This window comes from Electrophorus electricus, chromosome 16, assembly GCF_041902795.1.
Source record: "Electrophorus electricus isolate QZ-2024a chromosome 16, ASM4190279v1, whole genome shotgun sequence".
Lineage (NCBI taxonomy): Eukaryota > Metazoa > Chordata > Actinopteri > Gymnotiformes > Gymnotidae > Electrophorus > Electrophorus electricus.
In genome coordinates, this window is record NC_137512.1 from 17,855,919 (window position 1) to 17,878,242 (window position 22,324).

General features: G+C 43.3%; 1 protein-coding gene across 4 annotated transcripts; it reads left to right on the forward strand.

The window, feature by feature from the left end:
* The first annotated feature begins 134 nt into the window (after nt 1–134).
* Nucleotides 135–21,001, forward strand: csk (C-terminal Src kinase). Of its 4 annotated transcripts, none has more exons than XM_035532365.2 (13): nt 135–667; nt 8,888–9,029; nt 9,585–9,698; nt 9,909–10,021; nt 11,644–11,863; nt 15,991–16,084; nt 16,353–16,418; nt 16,694–16,793; nt 16,970–17,060; nt 17,536–17,609; nt 17,709–17,904; nt 18,045–18,131; nt 18,417–21,001. In XM_035532365.2, the coding sequence occupies exons 2-13, from the start codon at nt 9,015–9,017 to the stop codon at nt 18,597–18,599; spliced, it is 1,353 nt and encodes a 450-aa protein (XP_035388258.1). In that variant the 5' UTR covers nt 135–667; nt 8,888–9,014; the 3' UTR covers nt 18,600–21,001. The 4 variants fall into 4 exon arrangements, with proteins under 4 accessions (XP_035388258.1, XP_081555090.1, XP_035388256.1 ...); XM_081698964.1 differs by having other exon boundaries at nt 135–663; nt 18,417–21,000; XM_035532363.2 differs by having other exon boundaries at nt 135–650; nt 18,417–21,000.
* Nucleotides 21,002–22,324: the final 1,323 nt, after the last annotated feature.

Below are 22,324 nucleotides of genomic sequence, written 5' to 3' on the forward strand. Positions count from 1 at the left end.
ATTTAATCCACAAACCGTTGCACTTTTCAGTCTGAGCAGAGGCTGTCGCCCCAGTAACATTTCATTTAGAGAGCACACGAGACGCGCCTGTTGTGACCGCGCATGCGCTCGGGCATGGCATGGCTACGTTTCCTGTTCTGGGGCCTGTGTGTGATCGGGCTAGCGACAGCTGGGGCAGGGGAGCGCTCTGCGCTTTTGGTCCGAGATCATAAACTGAACGCATACATCAACAGACATAGATCGCGTTCAGTGTCCTTGTTAAGTTGTTCTGCTGCAGCGTTTTAGATAACTAAAAAATTCGCCTTGGCAAGGCGGTTTGGCTCACAATAAAAACGCGTGCAGTCTTAGGTAGCATATATGCACGGTTTACGCCTTCCTCTATTGTCTCAACTGATGTCGCTAGACTGCTCTGAAACGAGCGCTTTTTTCTCTCCACCGGAAGATCTGACGATCGTTGCATATTGTTGGTCCTGTTATCGTGAGTGACTGCGCCTGTAGCCGCCGCTGATTGTCCTCTTAATAGCGTCTTGACTTGGATCCATACGCGACTGAATTCAGTGGAGAAACCTTGAGAAGATCCTTTCTTTGCTTTTCACCAGTCTTCATTTGGAAACCAACGGTTGCGCACTGCCAAACACAAGCGGATACAGGTACTCCCTTTCAGTGGGTATGCTTACCTTCCTCTACACAGACGCTTTCAATAACCGTTAGGTTGTTTTGTCTCTTCATTTTACATCCGTTTAATAATTACAATTACTAAACCAGTACAATCGCGAACAAAGCACATCTAATTATTCGTGCTCACTGTAGTGCTGTTATGTAATGTCAGATGGCTCTCTCCGACTGTCTGTTTTCGCGTACTTCGTTTAGACCGACTGCTGTCTTCAGTCCTTGTATCAATAGCTAAGGACTTGGAAGGAAGACATTGTAGATTGGAATACTGGATCTAAATTAAGTGTTGGTAGTAGAGGGGAGGGGGGAGCTTATTGTAGGCGCACAGCTGTCCCAGTTACAATGTCTCAAGTGGGTGTCTTTGAGCTTCAGTGTCTTTTCAAGGCCAAACATATTGGGTCTCAAAGTGGTCCATTAGATTTTGTTAATGGGGTGGAATATAACTTCTCAGTATGTTACAATAAAAGGGCCCCAGTGTAGTTTTGAAGCCAGTCAGCTTGATGGCATTTAGGAAGTGAGTACTTCAATGACTAAATGCACTAGAGTGAACCTTATTTCATTGGGTTTCAGTCATGCAGTGGACTGGGACAGCCTCGCTCTCGTGTTATGTTGTCATGGTTTCTTGGATGGTTATTAGGATCAAGGATCCAGGAAAATGGCAGTTTTCACAGCCTGAGATTTGTGGCAGGAGATAGATGAGATTCTCTGGGTTGTGCTTAATAACTACACATGCGTGTAGTGACGTGTTGGAATAGCATCTGTCTCAGAAGAATTTTAGCAGTTACAAAAAAAAAAAAAAAGTTACAGCAAAAAATAACATTGAGTTTCACAAATGTATTTTTAAAGAGTTGTCCAACCAACTCAGTGCAATGAGACATTTCATCAAACACACAAACGGCTGCAGGCTATTTTTTAACCTGAGCTAACGCTGCTTTCATTAAACATAAACAGCCTGTTAAAAAGACCACCTTTTGTTTTTGCTGTTTTATATAATCTAAAAAAATAAAAAATCCCACCAGTCAAATGGCCAATTATTCAAATACAGGTCTTCTCATGCAGTCATAAAGGCCCAGTGTGGTTTTTGGAGCTGATTTGAATTAATGAACAAGAGCTGGATTTAGACCTGCTGGCCTCAGAAGGTCACTTCCTCCTCGTCAGCACACAGGCCAGACTTTGCCCTAACTGGAGCAGTGAATTGTTCCTGTCTAATCCCACAGCCTGTACCACACCACACTGACGGTTCTCCCAGTGGAGCTCAGTTTTGTACCAAAATTAAGCAAAATCATCTGTATGGGAATAAGTGAATAATGTGTTTGTGTTGACATTATAATGCTGACTATAATGTTTTGATTGGTTGGTAATATGCTTCCCTGCGTTATACGGATCATGTCGGATGCCGTTTGCAGGCTGATAGTTTACCGTACGTCAGCTAAATAAAGCCACATGTTTTCGTTCACATTTTTTATTATTCCATGGAGGGCTTCATTTTAGTACAGACCGCTTCATTGTGCATTTAAACCACTGTCAACATTTGGGATTTGCCTGAGTTGTTTGTATGTTTAGACCTGTAATTTGCAGTGGGTCTCCTGGCCCACTCTCGGTTTCTCTTTATTTGCTCAGCTTCCTCTCCTTGTACTTTGTAGGATTCTGGTGGAGTTGTCTAAATTAAGTTTTATGGGTTCTGGTTTGTGGTTTTCATTCTAGAGTAAAACTGTTGCTTTTGCTTACCATCACTGCATCCTTCCTTTATAGATGTTAGGCTAGTTTGCCCTGCACAGCCATTGCTTCCTTGTCCTAAGCATCTCCTGGCTTGGCCTTCTGTGGTTCAGGAAACAGGCATGGCTTTGATCGCTTGCAGCAGCTACTGCAGATTGCACTTGCATGCAGCCTCTCAAGCCTTCCGGTGAAATCCGCCTGTTTGTGTGCGCGGTGTAAGCAAGGCAAGCGTTACCCTTGGTGTCTCTGTCCCACAGCAGTGCCCTGTGGGTGCTTGCTGGAGGTGCCAGCAGAGGGGGGCTGCTTGGAATGGCCAGGCTGAGCCTGTCTGGGAGCGGGCTGTGGTGCGGCATACCAGGGACACAATCAGGTCAGAGTGCAGCCAGTGATGCACCACCCCCTGCATTGGTTAGGATCCAGACAGGCTCATGGCACTCCCACAGCACAGTTTTTGCGAAGATGATGCATTCATGTGTTTTATTCAAATGGATCATCAGCAATGTAAAAGCATGGGTACAAATATGCCCCAGCTACAGTTTAGAGTGATGCATGAATAACAAAGTGGTTATCACACTAATATTCTGCAGATAACAGATATCTATCTATTGATAGTTTTGGAGCGTAAGGATTCACTCACCTTAGTATTTCCTGGGTCTCAGCTGATCCTGGAAATAAGACTTTTTTTCTTTGGGCAGACATAAGGTTCAAGTGTGTATTTGAAGGGCATTAAATGACTAATTGATGACATTGTGAGTCAGATGATGGGCTGGCATTACTAGCCAGATGTTTGCAGCTGTCTTGCTATTCTGCAGCTAAGGGCCCACAAAGACAAACATCTGCAGGCACTCAGGGTGGAGTGAAGTTGGCCAGCTCTCCATTTATTTATTTCAGCTGTCTGCCCCATACACACACACACACACACACACACACACACACACACACACACACTATAACAACATAATACAACACAAACCCTCATTGCTTCTTCACATGTTATTACACACCCAACCATGTCCCATGTCTTTTCCTCTGAGTTTTAGTTCAGAGAGGCCTCTCAGTTCATGCGGGTAGCCCTTTTTGCAGCTCACTGGTACATGAACAGGGTGAATGAGCCACTGAGAATCAAAGAGGGACAGAGGAGCTGCTCTGCCTTGAGGGGAGAGCATGAAAGCAGGGCAATCTGAGTCAGCCACAGGCCTCTGCATTGCCATTGCTTCTGCACAGGGGTTGCGAACGGGAGGGGTTGAGGGGGAGTCACTACCAAGGCTGAGAACATGGCTCAGGCTGCCGGGCTTCTGCCGTGCTTCACGTTACTGCTTCTTGTCCAGCCTGCGCTCCTGTCAGCCCCGTGTGTTCGGCTGACGTTGTCCTTGCAATCCTCCGTCCGTGGCTCCGTCCGTGGCTCTGTGGGGTCTTTGCAGCTGCACGTTCCTTGGCATGCAGAAGCAGCCATGACCTGAACCGTTCAGAGACGTGGCCCTCCCCCACACTGTGCTCATGACTGTGTGGAAATGCCTCTAATCTCCAGTCTTTCAATCTCAGCACCTGTCACTATATCATGAATGTGTTTTCTGAAGCAAAACAGGAGCCATACCCCCTAATTTGAACTACTTTACATGCAAGCAGTGGTTTTCCAGCTCTGTAGGCTAAAGACGACCGAAACATCTGCCCTGCCTGCTGCTCTGACCTGACACCCCCCCCCCCCCTTTAAATTTTAAGGTTTGGAGTTTTAGCATTCATGAATATTGATGATATGCAGAAATAATTAGTGTGGAGGACATTTTCCAGCTGCCACAGAGTTTGCTTTGCTGTGTCCTTTAAAGCACTCTAGAGTGCCTCGGGACTGTGGAGGATCCACAGCAGTGGTGTGATGCAGATTTGGGCAATGAAAAGCAAAGCCAGTAAAGCTAATAGAGGCCTGCCAGTAACGCCAAGCTTCTGTGTTTGGGTGGAAATAACAAAGCTGTGAAGCTTGTCAAATGTACATCAGTTTCGCCATGGGATTGTAGTAAGTGACGATCTAACTCATCTCTTGTTAGTTAATTATTTTGTTTATTTCTCTACTTGTCTCTGTATTTGAGCAACACTTTAGAGGAAACAGCATTTAATTAATAAGCTGATCACATTACAGTTGAATTCTCACCAGACCTGCTGAGGGTGGTTTTAGGTTTGTTAGAAGTTACATTACTTGTATTTCAAATGAAGGGAAGAGAAAGGGAAAGAGAGAATGAGAGTGAAGTTAAGAATGCCGTGTCACCGTGGGACAGGCGCTCTGTGCCTGTCTGGTCCTGCCCCGACCTGCTCACTGTAAGGAAAGAGTCATTCTTCCAGGTAGTAATTTCCCCCTCTAATACTTGCACATATAAAGCATGTAGCTAGAAAAGATGGACAAACAGATGTAACTGTTGGCCCTGTTACTGATTTTATCGAAAAGAGAATTCTCCCCCCCCCCCCCCCCCCATTTAATTTTAAAGATGTAGAAAGACAGAACTGAATTAGTCCTGTAGTGGGAGTAGAAGACTATTAAAGCAAATGCAGTTTAAATAACTTACTATACAAGAACAAAGGATGCCTATTTATATTGTATGTTCGGTCTCCCTGACATTTCACCACATGGGAATACGAACACGCACCTTTAAGGCACATTACCACCGACACACAACAAATACCAATATTAGGGGCTGTTAATTATGATGAAAAATGTCATTTTACTTTTCAAGATATAGTCACAGTGAATTTCTTGTTAATGCATGCATTCTTTGTCTGCATTTGTGACTGTAACCACACTCAACCGAAACATCCAAGACGCGGATTTACAGGATTTACAGTCCTGCTCAAAAGCCACCATGCTTGGCACGCAAATGGACAGCATACCAGGATGTAGAGAACAACACCTTAATGCCTCATAAACTGCTAGAAAATATCACTGTCATTTGTGTAATTACTTCGGCTTCCATTGGTGTTGGATGTGGTTGGATTGGTTTACGAATGGAAACACGAGCAATATGAGCGTCTTTATGACCTTATGAGCGTCTTTGCTGTGAGTCATGTGCTGTGTTTGAAGCTGCTGCACATCTGCATATTTTGGATGTCGGGGTGTGTTCTGGTTGCTGAGCACCTAAGGAGAGGATCTGAAGAGGGTCAACTTCTCTGGGAGGCTGAAACCCTTCAGGTGTGGAGCTCGTCACCCCCCCCCCCCACCCCATCGCAGTCCACCTCAAGTTTTCACACTTGACAATTCTGGTTCCTTTTGTATCCTTAGGGCACTCTCTTGCTCCTTCTCTCACGCCCTCAGTTCCATTTCACACAGCATGGTCTTCCAACCCAATCGTGTCTCTTCTAGTCTGTGACATATGGTGGTAATCTCTCGCATGGCTTTGTTTGTGAGTGTGCTGTCCTGCTCTCCGATGCTCCTCTCAGACAGAGCTTTTAAGGTTTCTGATCATTCTCTCTCTTTGTTCATTCTGTGTATCTTCTCTCCATGCATTGCTGTATTTGCTTTATCCTGCGATTGCTGTGCCTTCGCAAAATTTTGCATGGCACACATTTTATACCTAAGCAGGTGTGCGCGTTCCTGCAGCGTCATAATACCAAATTGATATCATAGCGTTTTCCTCTTAGAACATTCTGGCTAAAGAGAAAAGCCCAACTCTGTTTGATCCAGCCCAAGTGAAAACCAGGTCCTGCACAAAGACACTTCTGTGTTGTCATTCGGTAGGGAGGAGAGCTTTGGGTCCCCTCTGAGTCTTCTGTAATGTTCCATAGACTTTTCATCTTTTGTGCCACCATACCCATAAAGCGGCCTTCTCTCGCTGGAAGCCGAGCCCTGGGAAGCGCCCCTGGGTTGGCTGTAGCTCCTCCCATATAGTCCCTGGTCACTGACTTCCTGGTAATTGGCTGATGTCGCTGCTCTCATCAAAAGGTTGGAGACTTCTCAGTTCTTCATGGTGAACATGTTGAAATGAAAAGATGAGGTGCTTCCACAGCCACTGCAGCTCACAGGGGGGGGATGTTGTGCACAACTGCAGCATCCTGCTTTTTTGTTGTAGAGATTTTATTTCCGTTTCTTGAGGTTTTTGAAAGTTTGCATCATGTTTTTCCCCTCTGTATGTGTGTGTATGCATGCACACATGTACCTTTTTGTTTTTGTGTGTGCGTACATGTATGTGGCGACTGTATGCTCAACCCTGCCATCTGTTCACCTTCTCTGCTTGGTCTCAGTATGACTGTCTACTAACTTAATGAAGTAAGCCCAAGCTTGTGCTACATATTTGTCACCCTGCATTCTGTCACCGGGCTGAAAGTGCTGCTGTTTGCTCTCTGGTGTTTGTAGTTTTGTGCCAGAGGTATTGGTTCAGTTCTCCATATCCACCTGAAAGACTGGAGTGAAGTGCAGCACCTGTACTCTTCTCCCTGTGCCCGGGTCACGCATGCCTGAGGGGCATGCTCAATGCCTGTTAGGAACGAGCACTTCTCGCTCTCACACTGAATATCCAAGCCGACTGAGACTGTGGTTCTCCATTCCCTTTTTTGGGGGCTTTTTACATTTTTTTTTTTTTGCTTTTGCATTATGGAATTTAAGTAAGTGTTAAATGAAGAGGTTGGATAATAATTAAGTTTTAAGAGCAGACTTTTGTGGTGTGCGTTATATTTGCAGGGAACCCAGCAAGAGTTGTAGTTAGTTTATGAAGTGTTAGTAGTGGGTTGTCTCAGGAAGGAAATGCCCTTTGTGAATACAATGGTGTGTGTGTATAGTTAAGTAGTAAATGTTTCCTATAACTAGTATATAAATTTGTGAATCTGCCATATAAATAGAAATATCTTTAAATAGCTTCAGTTTCAAGAGTTCATCTCAGTTGATTTGACCCATAAAGTGCTTATTTTTCTGCTTTTGTAGGCAGAAATATCGGGGAAAATGCTCCAGCAGAACTGGTTATGAGCTAGTCGTCTGTGTGACCTGCATCTGCATTTCAACCGACTGGTCGTTATGTCATCATTTCAACTTGTCCGAAACAACAAGTCTCGGTTTAGCCTCACAGCCTGCTTACTATCTTTAAATGAGTCATGTTATTCTTGTCCAGGCAGTATAAAATTAGGCTGTCGGAGCAGTTGAGGAAGAGGGTGTTGTGAAAAGGAAGTGGGTTATATCTTTGCTATAAGAGCTACCGTATAGCTGTGGTCGCTACCCCTTTCACTGCTTCAGTGGACCACACCCTTCGCCCAGCCTCCATCAGCCACTAACGGTTGTTTTAGCGGCTGTGCACTTCCACACAGCCATCACGCAGAGCACCTGGACTGCCCAGCAGTACTTACTACATGTAGCATCGCTAGCGCAGGCTTGTCACATTTTAGAGAGCTGACGTGTTTATTAGTAGACAATATTGACCTGAGGTAAAAACATTTTAAAGAGCGCTGGATGTGAACCGCCTTTTCTGATTGTGTAGCAGCCGAAAAGTAAAAGTGTTTTGTTTCTTTGTTTATGCTAGAACATTTAAGTAAATCAAGCAGAAATATTTCAGCAGTCACCATTAAAGTCCTTTGCCTGTTTATTCACATCAGGCTCTTTTAAGAAGAAAACAGTGACTTCCTGTAGGTAGGCCTTAGTTTAGTGAAGCATAACACAGCAGTTCAGTAAAGGCTACCCAGCATTCAGCCCCAGGTGGTGGAGGTATTACTTCAGTAGTTTCTGTGGAGGTCTTATTGTCATGGTACTTTGAGAAACAGTCCATTCTTTTGTACTGTAGTATGATGGGCATGGCTTCTTGGTAATGACTTGATTTTTATTGCTCAAATCATTTCTTCATGTTCTTGAAAGGGCTTTGTCTATTTTTAATGACCAAAACTTTCAGTTCTCTTTTCCCTAAACAGTGTCTTAATTTGTCATCATGAGATGATGCTGATGCTAATATTTTAGTATTGTGATCCTTTTAATAGAATGCTCTCTTGTAATATTTTTAAGTGACACCAGATTGTTTTAGCTGAGCATCCTCCCACCAGGCTTTGACAACAGACTTCAGAACGTCCTAAGGATGGCAAAACCGTAAACCCCGATCAGCCCCAGTTCCTGTCTGAGGCATCGGAAAATCTGCAGTTACCACTTCCCTCTTGAAAGTGTGTGTGTGCGCAAGTGAGTGTGAGTGTGAGAGAGAGCGGGAGAGAGAGAGAATACGTTTGTTTCCTGTGATTAAGCCGCTCAAGTTAACATGCTGTCTTAAGTGTAATTGGTCGGTTCAATCGGCTGCTTCTATGAAAACTTGTAAAATCTAACAAGCATCACTGCTTTGTACTTGGATGCTGCTCAAGGTGCCTCTCTGAGGAACCAGCTAATAACGCTTTGACTAAAGGGGCTCCCGCAGGTAGGTACCATTTTAAGAGAATAGTGTTTCACAGGAATCTCCCTCCTTTTCTTTGTCTGGGTCAACCGCTCGTTGCGTTTCCCAACTCTGGTGTGTTTCTGGGGGATTTTTAATGGACGTTTTTTTCCCCCTTTGTCGTGCAGTTCTTGGTTGTGTGCTGGGACAAGCTGGATACTGTAGCCAGGGGTCTAATGGTGCTGCTCGACCTGGCGAGAAACTGAGAGGATATTCTCCTTCCCTCTCTCCCACCCTCACTTCACCCTCCTCAACATGTCTGCCATACAGGTCAGAACCAGCTGAGAGCTCTGAGGTTAAAGGAATGCTTTTAAATGCACCCTAAAACACCACCCATGCAAATAGGTGGAGGAAGTTGGAGCGGATTTCCCAGAGCTACTTTGCATAATAATTGATTCTCTGTTCATTTTAATTACAAGCTTTATTTATACCGCTTTTTAAATAACGTGCTTTGCCAAAAGATACAGTAGAAAGTAAATGAAATGGAATACATTTAGATAAATATAGAAGATCAAAAAGCTTGTAGTGGTCTGAGGCGAGCTTGTGGGTAGTTCAGTTATTAGCAATGCATACATTTTGGGAGAATTATTTTTTCCACTTAAGGTTATTATATGTATTATGCTTTATATATATTGTATTGGGGGGAAAAATTGTCTGTGTTATGAAATGCGGTAGTAGTTAGGGTTTAGTATAGCTCTACAATGTCATTAAAAATCTCAGTGTTTTTGGTTCCCACAGTAGTGTCATGTAGTTATATCATGGTTTTTACATGCTTTGTGGTGTCCACTGACTGCAGAGCTTTGCTTTGTCTTGACTTATCTTTAGACCATCTGGCCTCCAGGCACTGAGTGTGTGGCTAGGTACAATTTTTCTGGCACAACTGACCAGGACCTGCCCTTGTGTAAAGGAGATGTCCTGACCATTATAGGGGTCACTAAGGTTGGTTCATTGCCACATCACTAAAATGGGATCGGTTCATCCTATTTACAGACACGATAGTTCTTTTACTGTCTTAAATCCCTGCCAGTGTGCTTTATCATCTCCGTCTGTATGTTGGGCACACATGTATTGCTTAAATACTTCTCATGTTTCAGAGCTTCTTTTTTTTTTTTTAACCAGACAAATCCTTTTACTTTTCTTTACTGACAGGACCCAAACTGGTACAAAGCCAAGAACACAGTTGGACGAGAGGGTACCATCCCGGCAAACTATGTTCAGAAGCGAGAAGGGGTGAAGTCCTGTGCCAAACTCAGCCTTATGCCGTAAGTATTAGGAATGTGGTATGTGTGTCGTGCAACAATGCATATATCTGTCTATCAGTGTGCTGGCGTGTCTGAGAATATATTGTGATGCATAAAATATCACATTTGAGTTTAAAATTTCCACAATATCAATTTAAATCTGTATGACACAGCCCTAAGATATTTGTTAATTTTTTGACAGCATGCAGTTTTTCATTTGCAGACTTTTTTATATGACAGTCATCACACACACATTATTATGTTATTTGCCAGAGTGCACAGTGTGTCGCTTTGTGCTTTATGTTCATGTATTTACTGGATTCTGCCACCTTCTACACTCTTCTCTCAAAGAAGAGTGCTCTTTAGTCTTCTGCTAGTCTTTACTGCTGTTGTGTTGTAATTGAAGTATGTGTTAAGAGAGCCATTTTTAGTGTCATGCAAGAGCGTTGGTTTTATCGCCAGTGTTAAAGTGCGAGTAGGTTGAATAGGTACAGCCATGCCGATGTACCGCTTTTAGCATGTATGGGCAAAATTTGGCCCATGGCCTCAGATACCATCGATTTTAGCTTTACTGTGCTAGTGCTCGTGACGGACGTCTTCCTGCTGATGTGCTCCGTGCTCATGCCTGATGCCTTATTTGAATCGGCTCTTTGGAGCCTGACTGCTTGAACTAAGAGAGAGCAGGCAGTGAACCAAGAAAGCCTGCTCACAGAAATCAGGGACATGGAAAAAAGAGCAATCATCTGGCCTGTGATATGCAAAAAGCCCCATGTGGATATGAGGGGGATGGGGGCTATCTCAAAAAGGACCCCTGTCATTCAATTATTGCATATTCCAGTGTTTGTTTTAGATGCACAAAGCGTTGCTGGCATGGCATGCTTTATTATCAGGACCCTGTGTAATCATCACCTGAAATTATCTGTTTATTGCTGTTTAAGGTTCAAACCCACCAGGTTGCGTGACTGATGGTGGCCTTTCGCTACTCAGTGGCCAGGTCTATGTTGCCCCAGTGCACATGCAGCATTACAGGCCTCTCTGTAATGCAGATCGCATGATTGCCATGCTGTGTACCACAGCAGGGTCAGACACTGTAGTCATATTGGAAACTTGTAATTTAGTGTCCCAGGCGTGTATTCAATGGGTGCTGTCTTTAAATTGTATACCATATGAACCTACTTTGAAGTCAACATTGACATTTTTGGGTGACCTTAAGGTCTCAGACCCATGTACATACCTACAATGTATCTCCACTTAGGTGTCCTTGATTAGACGTTTCTCCACGTAGCCGGGTTAAACGGAAACCCTTTTCCTCCTGAATGCTAACATGGAATTTCTGCCAGTCTGAGGAACCACGTCAGTGTAAAACCATGCCAACATCTGTAGTCTAAACCATGGCACACACTGTGTGACCTCTAGAAACACGGTGGTGTACATTTGAAGATTCGAAGCCCTACTTCCCTCTCATGCTGGCAGTAATGTCCCTGCCCTTTGTCAGAACTCTGTTATGGAGACTGACATGTTCTTTGTTATGGACTTTTAAGGAATGTCTATGAGGTAAATAACATGTATATAAAATTTTCATTTGTGTATCAATATATTGATATACAGTGCATTGAGATTGTATTGTGCCCTGCCTTCCTCAGATGGTTCCATGGGAAGATCACACGCGAACAAGCAGAGAGGCTGCTCTACCCACCTGAGACTGGCCTCTTCCTGGTGCGTGAGAGCACCAACTACCCCGGTGACTACACTCTCTGCGTCAGCTGTGATGGCAAGGTGGAGCACTACCGCATCATCTACCATGGTGGCAAGCTCACCATAGATGAGGAGGAGTACTTTGAGAACCTCATGCAGCTTGTGGAGGTGAGCGCGCCGGATGTCCAGCGCTGGCACACACACACACACACACACACACTAGGCTGGAGCTTGAGGTCTTATTGTTGGGCACCTGTGGAATCCACTGGATTGGGGAGCCTGTAGTTTTAATACCACCGCATCACATGCACGGTGCTCAATAAACATTTATTCAAATTATTCAATTATCTTGAATAAAAGCGGCTTACAATTACGTCTGAATACATCTTGAGCAATTGAGGTTAAAGGGCCTTAACTGGCAATCTTCTAATTACTAGTTGAGTACCTTAACCACTGAGTTACCAGTCAGTCCCACAATAAGGGAAACACAGGTTGCCAGTTTATTTTCTTATGCTTGTCATCCACAAAATACTTTGAGAGCCAACCAGGTTGTCTCAAGCAATAAATGCCTTTGCTTTAGGTGCATAATGATGAGAGGAGCAAAAGTTGCATTTTAGAGTACTCCAGAAATCATGTCACCAAGCTTTTTATAATATGCTGCTTTTGGACCAACAAAGTTTCCAGTTGAAGCGAAGCTTCAACTCTGCTGCACTGGCCATATGCAGTAGTATTCAGAATGCATACAAAAAGAACCAAAAGCAGTCTAAACCATAAATAAATATATCAACAATCTAGAAATAATCACATTGCAACAAAAATTTGCCAAAATATGTATTTTGAATTTTAATTTTCCAAAATATATAAACAATATAAATAAAAATGTAAGATATATTTTTCTTACAAAAATATCTTAATTTTTCACTTAGTTGCTGTCTGCAACTTGCTTTTTTTCTGCAGCAAATTAGTTTGGCATGAAATAAAAACTAATTAACTGATATAGTCTGATTGTTCAGTTGGGCAGTGATGTACATTCCCCAGCCACTTTATGAACACCATCTTAATACTGCGTTGGAGGTAGAACCTCCATTTCTTCCCAGAACAGTTTGTCGTCATGAATGCGTTGCACATGGTATTGGAAACAATCCTTTATTGTTGTAGTCTATATTGACGTAATTGCATCACATAGTTGCTGCTGATTTTGTCGGGTGCACATTTAATGCTGCGAATCTCCTTTTCATCGTATCCCAACGGTGCTCCAGTGCATTCAGATCTGCGTGCTGGAGAGTCCACTAAACTACTCTAAACTTTATTGTCGTGATCGTGGAAACCATTTGAAGTGACTTGAGCTTTATGACGCGGTGCATTATCATTTTGGAAGTCGCTATTCTAAGATAATTAAATTGTGGCCAATAAAGGATGTGCACTGTAGGCAGAAATAGTCTGACAGGATGTGATGTTTGAACAATGTTTGTTGAGCCTTTAGGGGCACCAGGGTGATCCAGGAAAACATTCCCCACACCATTACACCACCAGCAACAGCTTGACCTGCTAACACAAGGCAGGTTGGGGCTGTGGATTCATGCTGTTCGCACCAAAGTCTGATCCTACCATCTGCATTTTGTAGCAGAAATGGAGATTCATCACACCAGGAAGTGGTTTTTGGCAGCTGGCCAGTTTTCATCTGCCTGTGTCCATGGTAGCCTCAGGATTCTGGTCATGGCGGACAGTGAAATACATTGTGGTCTTCTGCTAATGTGGCCCATCCATCCCAAGGAATAACATTTTACACGTAGGTTTTCTGCTCACAACAGTGATTAGCCTAACCTTCCTGTCACTCAAGATGAATTTGGCTGTTCTCCTCGGACCTCTCTCTTCAGCAAGGTTTTCCACCTGCAGAAGTGCTGCTCACTGGATGTTTTTTTTGTTTGTTTGTTTATTTGTTTGTTTTTGTTTTGTTTTGTTTTTTTGCACCATTCTGTGCAAACTTTAGGGACTGCTGCGTGCGAAAGTACCTGGAGATCAGCAGTTTCAAATCAGCATCAACGACCTCTCCACAGTCAAAGTCACACGAATCAACCCCCCACCCTTCTGTTATGAACATTAACAGAAGCTCTTCATCCATACCTTCATGCCTTCATTCACTACACTGTTGCTCCTTAGGCTCACTAGATAATTGCATGTATGAGCAGGAGTACAGGCCTAATGAAGTGGCTGTCGGTGTATATTTTTACTGTATTACTAAGTGCATGCTTGTACATCTGCCCTGCTTGCCAGCATGGTAATGCCTTGGGTCTTTTGGTCTAGTCTAATCAGTTAAGTAGTGTTGCCCTTCCTTGTTCTTCAGTAGGTTTAAATGGATTGTTCTCCTCGTTGGACTTTTACACTTAAGCTCATCATTTGATTTATTAGAGTGCTCGGCCTTTCTGATGGGATATATTTCACTTGAAAGGATTCTCTGTAAATTCTGTGCAGTACTTGGAGGACTTTCTCTTGCTTTGCCACCTTTTTCTTACTGATAATCACATACTTGTCCAAAAATAGACAAAACAGGAAGTGCCTTCACGTCAGACATGGCCACAGAACCAGAGAGAGTGTTTGAATCATGCTCCAGGAAATGTGTGCACGCGCACACATGCACTCAGCTGGACGTCAGAGGGTTCTAATAATACAATTTTTTTTGCTAGCATGTGGCTATATGTACGCAAAAATGTGACTGTGCATTTGTGCTTGAGTGTATATTAAGTTTCAGACATGTCTGCAACTAGATTATTTTCAGAGCTTGGCTCCATGTTTTCAAGTCATTTGCTCAATAGCTAAAATAGAAGTCACTTATTCTCTGTGAAATGAAGTTTCTTTCCTTTAATAGCATCAACCCCAAAAACAACAATGGACACCGTGATTCCTCCATCTTTTAAAGAGGAAGCCCTCTGTGACCATGACTGTGACCATGCTTTCATAACTCTAGTGCGGTGTGGTAACGTTTGTAAATGGAGCAGAATGGTGGTTGGATGATTTGACCCCTCCTTGGTGCTGTTGGGGCTGTCTCCTCCATCTCTTGCCTCTCTCCACAACCAAGACTATTACTGAATTCCTGACATTCTTCAGTATAATTTTGGTCTCTCTCACTCTATCTCTCTCTATTACTGTTTCTGTCTCTTTATTCTTTCTATCTCCCAGTTCACTATACTATTGCGCTTTTTTTGTGTGTGTAAGAGACCACCTAAAGCCTCGTTTAAGTCTCTATTTTTTAAAACGATTAAACAGTGGGCATGGTGAGCTTTCCTCTTTGGTTTCAGATCCCATTACAGAGCCAGTGAGCCCATCCTTAATAACGATCCATTAGCAGACACAGGAGATTATCACGAAATGTCGTTCTTGGCCTGCAGAGTACCTACAGTGCACATGTTATCACCACCCTGGTTTGTGAACCTGTCTGTGGCTGGTGTTGCATAGGTCTATCACAGTGTACAGTTAAACTCATTTAAATCTTTTTTTTTTTTTTTTATGCATCAGTAGCACGGGACTGACAGCATGGGTGGTTGTCACCTTTTTTAAACCATAATTACCTCTGATAGTTTTGGTATAGTTAATTATAGCAACTTTCTTAATTATGTGCACCGGTCTTGATGGTGTGCGAGAAAAGCATTGTCTCATGTTCGTGGTTTTCATCTCACCTTTTCCCCGCGCTGCAGTTCCTGGAAACTTTGACAAAAAGGAAGTGACAAAGAGGAAGCTCGCTGCATGGGTTCTGGCTCATTTAAGAGTCTTGATCAACTCCACCCTGCTGCCACCAATACATCACTGTGGCTATCAGCCTGCAGCTTCCGCCACTACAGAGCCTGTGGGGTTGTTCTGCGTGTGCGTGCACCCGCACGCATGCGGTATGAGCACAGTACTCTAGAGCTCTTGGAGATGCCCTCTGCTGCTGATGAATAGTTATTAACATGCTTTACAACATATAAGAGGAAACAAAATCCTGCTTGTTGGGATTATCCTTCCTTCTAAACATTTCAGAGTTAAAGGTGGAAGATGGACTATGAGTTCCCCTGAGCACCTTCATATGGTACTGCAACGGAATGGGAATGTTTTTGAGAGAACACAGATCTGCTGTTTTCATTCTTCATGGGTTGAAATTTGATTTGCTAACATGAGGGGCTGTATATTCTCTGCATATGGTGCTTAATGGAAAAGCCACACCATGTTTTGTTGTATGCCAGTATGATGGTGACAGACTTCTTATCTTGTATTCATGTGTGTGTACATGTACGTGTGTGGCCTCTGATTTTAACCCTCAGCACTACACCAAAGACGCAGATGGCCTGTGTACCAAACTTATCAAACCCAAGCTCATGGAGGGGACTGTCGCAGCACAGGATGAGTTCTTGCGAAGTAAGTAGTTCTTGCTAGCGCTCTCTCTCTGTTTGTCTCTCCCACATACTCTCTCTGCTTCTATCTGTCTTTCTCTCTTTTCTCTCTCTGCCTATTTCTGACTGTCTCACTGTTTGTTTTTCTCCGTCTGTCTCTCTCACTCATTTTGCTTCTACCTCATTTTTTATATCCCTCGCACGTATGCTATTTGAAGCCATTGTATGGTGGGGTTATGGGCTCTTGGCAGCTGTAATAATGTTTCATACATCTGTGCTTCCCCATCATGCAGGTGGATGGGCACTGAATCGCAAAGAACTGAAGCTCCTTCAAACCATAGGAAAAGGGGAATTTGGGGGTAAGTTTCTTGTTCTGCAAGAATGGCCAAATGAAGTTTTTCCTTTGTTAGGAATTTCCAGTTTTGTTCGGTTCCCCTCATCTACTGCACATCAAGCTCTTTGTGATTTTTATCAGTTATGCTTGCTGTGCAGCCGTGCAGGACGTTATTTGAAAAACATTTTAATGGTGACTCTCCCCTTTGCTGTGTGTGTGTGTGTGTGTGTGTGTGTGTGTGTGTGTGTGTGTGTGTGTGTGTGTGTGTGTGTGTGTGCGCGCGCACTGTATTCTTCTCAGATGTGATGGTGGGGGACTACAGAGGCACTAAAGTGGCTGTGAAGTGCATCAAACATGACGCCACCGCGCAGGCCTTCGTTGCAGAGGCCTCAGTCATGACGTACGGCCCCCATTATCCCCTACGTAACACGCTTATGAAGCCTGCATCGCTTCTGTGCAGCACACTAAACTCATGTCTGCCATGAGTGACGTGCTATATTGGCGTCAGTCATTGCAGTGGATTTTTGAAAGCATGGGTGGAAATACTGAATCTGTTCTGTGCTGCGTGTCATCTAGGCAAATGAGACATAACAACCTGGTGCAGCTTTTGGGGGTGATTGTGGAGGAGAAGGGGAGCCTGTTCATTGTCACAGAGTACATGGCCAAGGTTAGCAAGCCCAAAATCTTTTGTCCGTTAACTGTACTGCATGTTCCTGCAGCTTGACTGAGACTAAACACTGGCATTGGCTGCAGGAGCCTGTGAGCAGTTGATGTTTGAGGACTTGACTTAACCTTTCGTCTTTAATCTGTGCAGGTGTTTGGGGTGTAATGTGCTATAATTACACTGATGTGTTGGCTGAAACATGTATAAACCACCTTTATGTTAGCATTTGAGATCTCATAGCTAGATAGCAAATTGCAAAGTGCTTGGGTGAATCTTTTAAGTTAAGTAAATAAGTAAAATATTTGAATATGGTGAATTCTAATAATAAAATACACATACTGAACTTGAAATTAACTGAAGTTAAAAATAAATACAGTTAAAACAAAACATGAGGTTCTGTTTGAATGAGGAATTCATGTGTGTTACCTGGTTGAGCTCAAATTCAAATGTCTAACAACACTTGGCTGTCTCTCCTCAGGGCAGCCTGGTGGACTACTTGCGCTCTAGAGGACGCACTGTTATTGGGGGAGACTGTCTGCTTAAATTCTCCATGTGAGCTCTTAAATAGTTCATTGTTAGTTGTAATTCTTGATTCTCCATTCAAGTTCTTTGCTCTACCATCACTCATTTTTGGTGCATCCACCTCCTTAGGGATGTGTGTGAGGCCATGGAGTACCTGGAGGCCAATAACTTTGTCCACAGAGATCTGGCAGCACGGAATGTTCTAGTGTCCGAGGACAACATTGCCAAAGTCAGCGATTTTGGTTTGACCAAGGAGGCATCGTCTACTCAGGACACTGCTAAGCTCCCAGTGAAATGGACATCTCCTGAAGCTTTAAGAGAAAAGGTAGTGTGTGTGTGTGTGTGTGTGTGTGTGTGTGTGTGTGTGTGTGTGTGTGTGTGTGTGTGTGTGTGTGAACACGAATGAGTCAGTCACATGCTAAAGACACATGGCTAAATCCTGTTTTTCCTGTTGTACATGAGCAGAAGTTCTCCACTAAGTCTGATGTATGGAGCTATGGAATCTTGCTCTGGGAGATCTACTCCTTTGGCCGTGTTCCATACCCAAGAATTGTGAGTATTTTCAATGGTTAAATGCACCTTTTTGTTTTTAGAGATGTTCAATGTATTTTTGTTTCGCTTCTCATCTTTTTCCAAGGACACTGACTGTATTTGAATATCCTGATATAGAAGTATCAGGTTGTTTTGCATAAAAACTCTTCATCTGAACTGGGTGTTGCCTGTACCTGTACCACATACAATTCCCCAGCAGAGGGCATTGTGCTCCACTGTCTGTATTGTTTAGTATGTTTTAGCGTGAACTCTGCAAACTCTGCCCCTCTCTCTGTTTCCTTCTAGCCTCTAAAGGAGGTGGTCCCACGTGTGGAGAAAGGCTACAAGATGGACGCGCCAGACGGCTGCCCTCCAGCTGTCTATGACCTCATGAAGCAGTGCTGGACACTGGATGTGGCATTACGGCCCAGCTTCCAGGATCTGAGAGAGAGCCTGCAGCAAATCCGAGCCAAGGAGCTCTACCTGTGAGCGTACGGGTCCAGGAATGCCACTGAACCCATCACGGGGAGAGTGAGAGAAAAGAAGTGGGACCACATAAGGGCCCCTCTCTGGGACCACCCAACACACGTCCTCAGACCAGCACTCCGACTTCACTGACCTAAGGAAACAACAAAACGCAGACATGCATAGTAAATGTAATGTTGGCCAAATTCTGTTAGCGAGTTCCACATTTTTTTTTCTTCTTTTGTTTCTTTCTTTCCTTGTGGCTTCATGATTTGTGTTGCTGAATCGGGGAGGCTGGCCTTCTCTAGCGTATCCGCCTCTGTTTGATCTTGTACGTGTCCCACCTCTACCGGATCACCTCCCGTCCTCACTCATCAGTTAACCCCCCCCCCCTCCCCACACCCACCCAGACTACAGAGATGGCAGTTCTCCTCTGGTGGAAACTGTTGTATGGAATGAGATTGGTGGTGTTCTCAGTTGGGGGTGTTCCCCTCAGTGCCAACTCACATTTGAGCTCCTGTTCTCACTCTCGGACCTTGGAGTCTAAAACTGACACGCCGATTCCTCTTGCAGTCGTGTACGATACCACCTTGTGCTCACGTTGTTGAGACATTGTTGTGTGTGTGTGTGTGTGTGTGTGTGTGTGTGTGTGTGTGCGTGTGTGTGCGTGTGTGCGTGCGCGTGCCTCCTCTCCAGATGTTGGTGAGATGAATCATCTGTGTCACTGTGCCTCCAGTGCACTGGACACTGGACCCTACCCCTCAGCTGTTGTTATTATTTAGTTTTTATATGTTGTTTACCTCTTGATTTTTTTGTATTTCAATTTCTTTCACAGACTTGACTGAAACAAATTGGTCTGGACATCTGATCTTTGTCTGTGGTAACAGGTTGAACATGTTTGCATTCCCATGGTGAAAATATGGATAGTCTGGGTGGTTAGTTCTTTTGGATCCAAAAAAGCCCTACCCATGTCAGAGCATAGTGTATGACACATGTAAGAAGATAATGAAGATAATATAAACCTGTCAGTATACACAAGGCTGGAGAGATAAACATGTAACACGTTTCTTGTTATTTAAAAATTGCACTTGTCATTTATCATTTTAACAGAGTAAAAAATGTTGACAATGGCATCTGGTCCCAAAATAATTTCACTTTGCATCTCGCATGGCAGTACCAGGTTCACAGCTCATGGACAGAACCATGAACGATATGGCCTATTTTCTTAAAGTCCAAGCCAGGGAATACTGAAATGGCCCCACTGAGTTTACCTCCAGAGAACATTTACCAACAGAATTCCCTCAGGGCAACATGTCCATTATCATTACCCAAAAGTATTGTTTATTGCCTCTCGGGTAAATTCAGATGCAAGTTGCAGCACTTCCTAACAGGAGCTTTAAGAGAGGCATTTGCTGTTGATGGCTGCCAGTACTTGTATAGCTTTATAGAGAGTCTGCTTTCAAGTGAATATGACTAGATGTGTTCATATTTCATTCAAGTAGACAAGAAAGGAAGTCCTGTAGCCTTCAGAGCATGTTATGTTGCCTTTTTCTCCTGCTGTGGGATCAGGGCAGGCTTCATCACAGCCATGTCCTTCAGAGTGCAGGGGACTCCTTTACTGAGCTCTGCTACGGATAAAGCAGCCAGTGTCTGGTAAACCTGGCTTTTTAGTAGCAAGAACTGAAGAAGAAAACTGCTGACTGCAATCAGGTTGCAACATAAGCATTTATCTCTGTACATTTTGCTGAATCCATATTACAGCACTAAAACCATGCCAGGCCAGAGGGACACAAGAACACTGTGTTTCCATCACATTTAAAAATACATGTTTTTGTTTATTATAGTGAAATTTTTTGGGGGGTTCGACGACCTGTTTGCAGCTCTCCTCACGCAGTCCCATCAGTCTCCTAGTCTCCATGGTTTTCAGTGATCTGTTGCCAGCTAGGAGGAGTCTCCACCCATGATGCAAGCTGGGTTTGAGGAGTTGATCCCTTCTGCACCTTTCATCAGCCTCTGTTAGCATCTCCCCAGTGACATGGTGTAAATATTCAATTTAAGGGCCAAGATAATATGCTTTTATGACTAATACTCATCAACGAGGCTGTTGCTAGGGCAGTGGTATTTAAGTGGTTAAGGTACATAACTTGTGATTGGAAGGTTGCTGGTTCAAGCCCTACCATTGCCAAGTTGCCATTGTTGGGCCCTTGAACAAGGCCCTTAACCCTCAATAATTGTAAGTCACTTTGCATAAAAGTGTCAGGTAAATGCTGGCCTCAATTTCAGACAATAGCTCATACACAGATGCCTGCACTGTCACAAGTCTGCATGTTTTAATACTCCATGGCAATGTGACAGTAGCTTGACCTCAGTTTAATTGACTGATTTTTAACTTGTTGCATATTACCAGCAATACAATGTGTAGGCTAATTAATGAATACCTTACAAATTCACAAATCATATATTGGGGGGGGGGGGGGGTGCATTTGTGTAGAAGGGTCTCTGTGGTGTACAAGCTGTGTGAATATCAAATGCAACACATTTTCCAACCTGACTTGAAAAATAAGGACATCCATCCTACGCAAAAATAAGAGTTCCAAAGGGCAATGTTTAAAACCATTTAGTCAGCAAGATCTTACCACAAAGTGACATACCATCGGAAAGAGCAATACCTATGAGAGGAAACTTTAAGGGATTGAGTCAGCTGACCAAAACAAAAATAAATGCAGACTAGGATCAACAACTGATGAGAATCACTGCTGCGGAGTGGTGACTCATTTCCAAATCTATAATAAGCAATAATGCCCAAAACTGAAAAGCATAATGTAACAAACTGTAATCCATGTTCATATCTTTCACATTCATGCCTTCTCAAAACAGTAGGGCCCAAAGCATGTCAGTGGGACTGGGGCCAAGGTGAAAAGCATGCAGCATGGGCTTTTCATACCCTGTATGTGTGCTTCTGTCAAACCCACACTGACCTCCCACTTTTTAAATTTTTTAACTGGGAACACTTGATATGTGCACAGTTAGAAAAGTATAGTCTTGCATATAGCCTTGCACTTAGAAACTAAATTCTTGCATATTGTTTTGCAGTCTTGTACAGACTAATTATTGCAAAACAGTTTTTGTTATTCATCCAGTCAGTATAGTTTTGGTTGGTAAATCACTCAAACCTAGTCAAAATAGTCTGTAATATGAGTGATTGTTGATACAGGGTTGGTGTTCTAATAAAATAAGGAGAGCAGTTTTATGCTTTAAATATAAACCAAATGATTTAATATTTTAATACGCGGTGGATGTTGCAAATTCTATTTGCAAATCGTTGTACTTCCCTGTTTATGGTCCGTGTTGGGAGAGGATCTAGCAATTCATGGTAGTCACTAGCTTCTGCTACTTTTCTAATAATATGTGGTGTGTTTTTTTTTTTTAAATAACAGGAGGTCATGCAAGCTAAAGACCATGCATCTCTCTAACTAGTGTCTTTAAAGCAGAATATGTGCAAGCCTTATCCTGTGCATGGAAGGTGCAGATCATGTTAGAAATGTTTGTGAAAGTGAAAGGAATGGGCTAGATTACTCATCAGTTACTAGTGTCCACAGGCCAGTCATTGTGGGTCATTAGGCATCGGCAAGCTTTTGGGGTTTTTTGTTTGTTTTTTTTTTCCTTCTCATATTTACAGTCTTTAAATAGTACAACTTATGATGGCTACAGGAAACATAACAGGGTCTAAACGTATACATTTTAATTCA

Bases quoted from the DNA above. Each gene is read 5' to 3' on its own strand.
- csk (XM_035532365.2), top strand. The intron at 11,864-15,990 runs GTGAGCGCGCCG...TTTAACCCTCAG, and splicing joins ACCTCATGCAGCTTGTGGAG to CACTACACCAAAGACGCAGA. The intron at 16,085-16,352 runs GTAAGTAGTTCT...CCCATCATGCAG, and splicing joins ACAGGATGAGTTCTTGCGAA to GTGGATGGGCACTGAATCGC.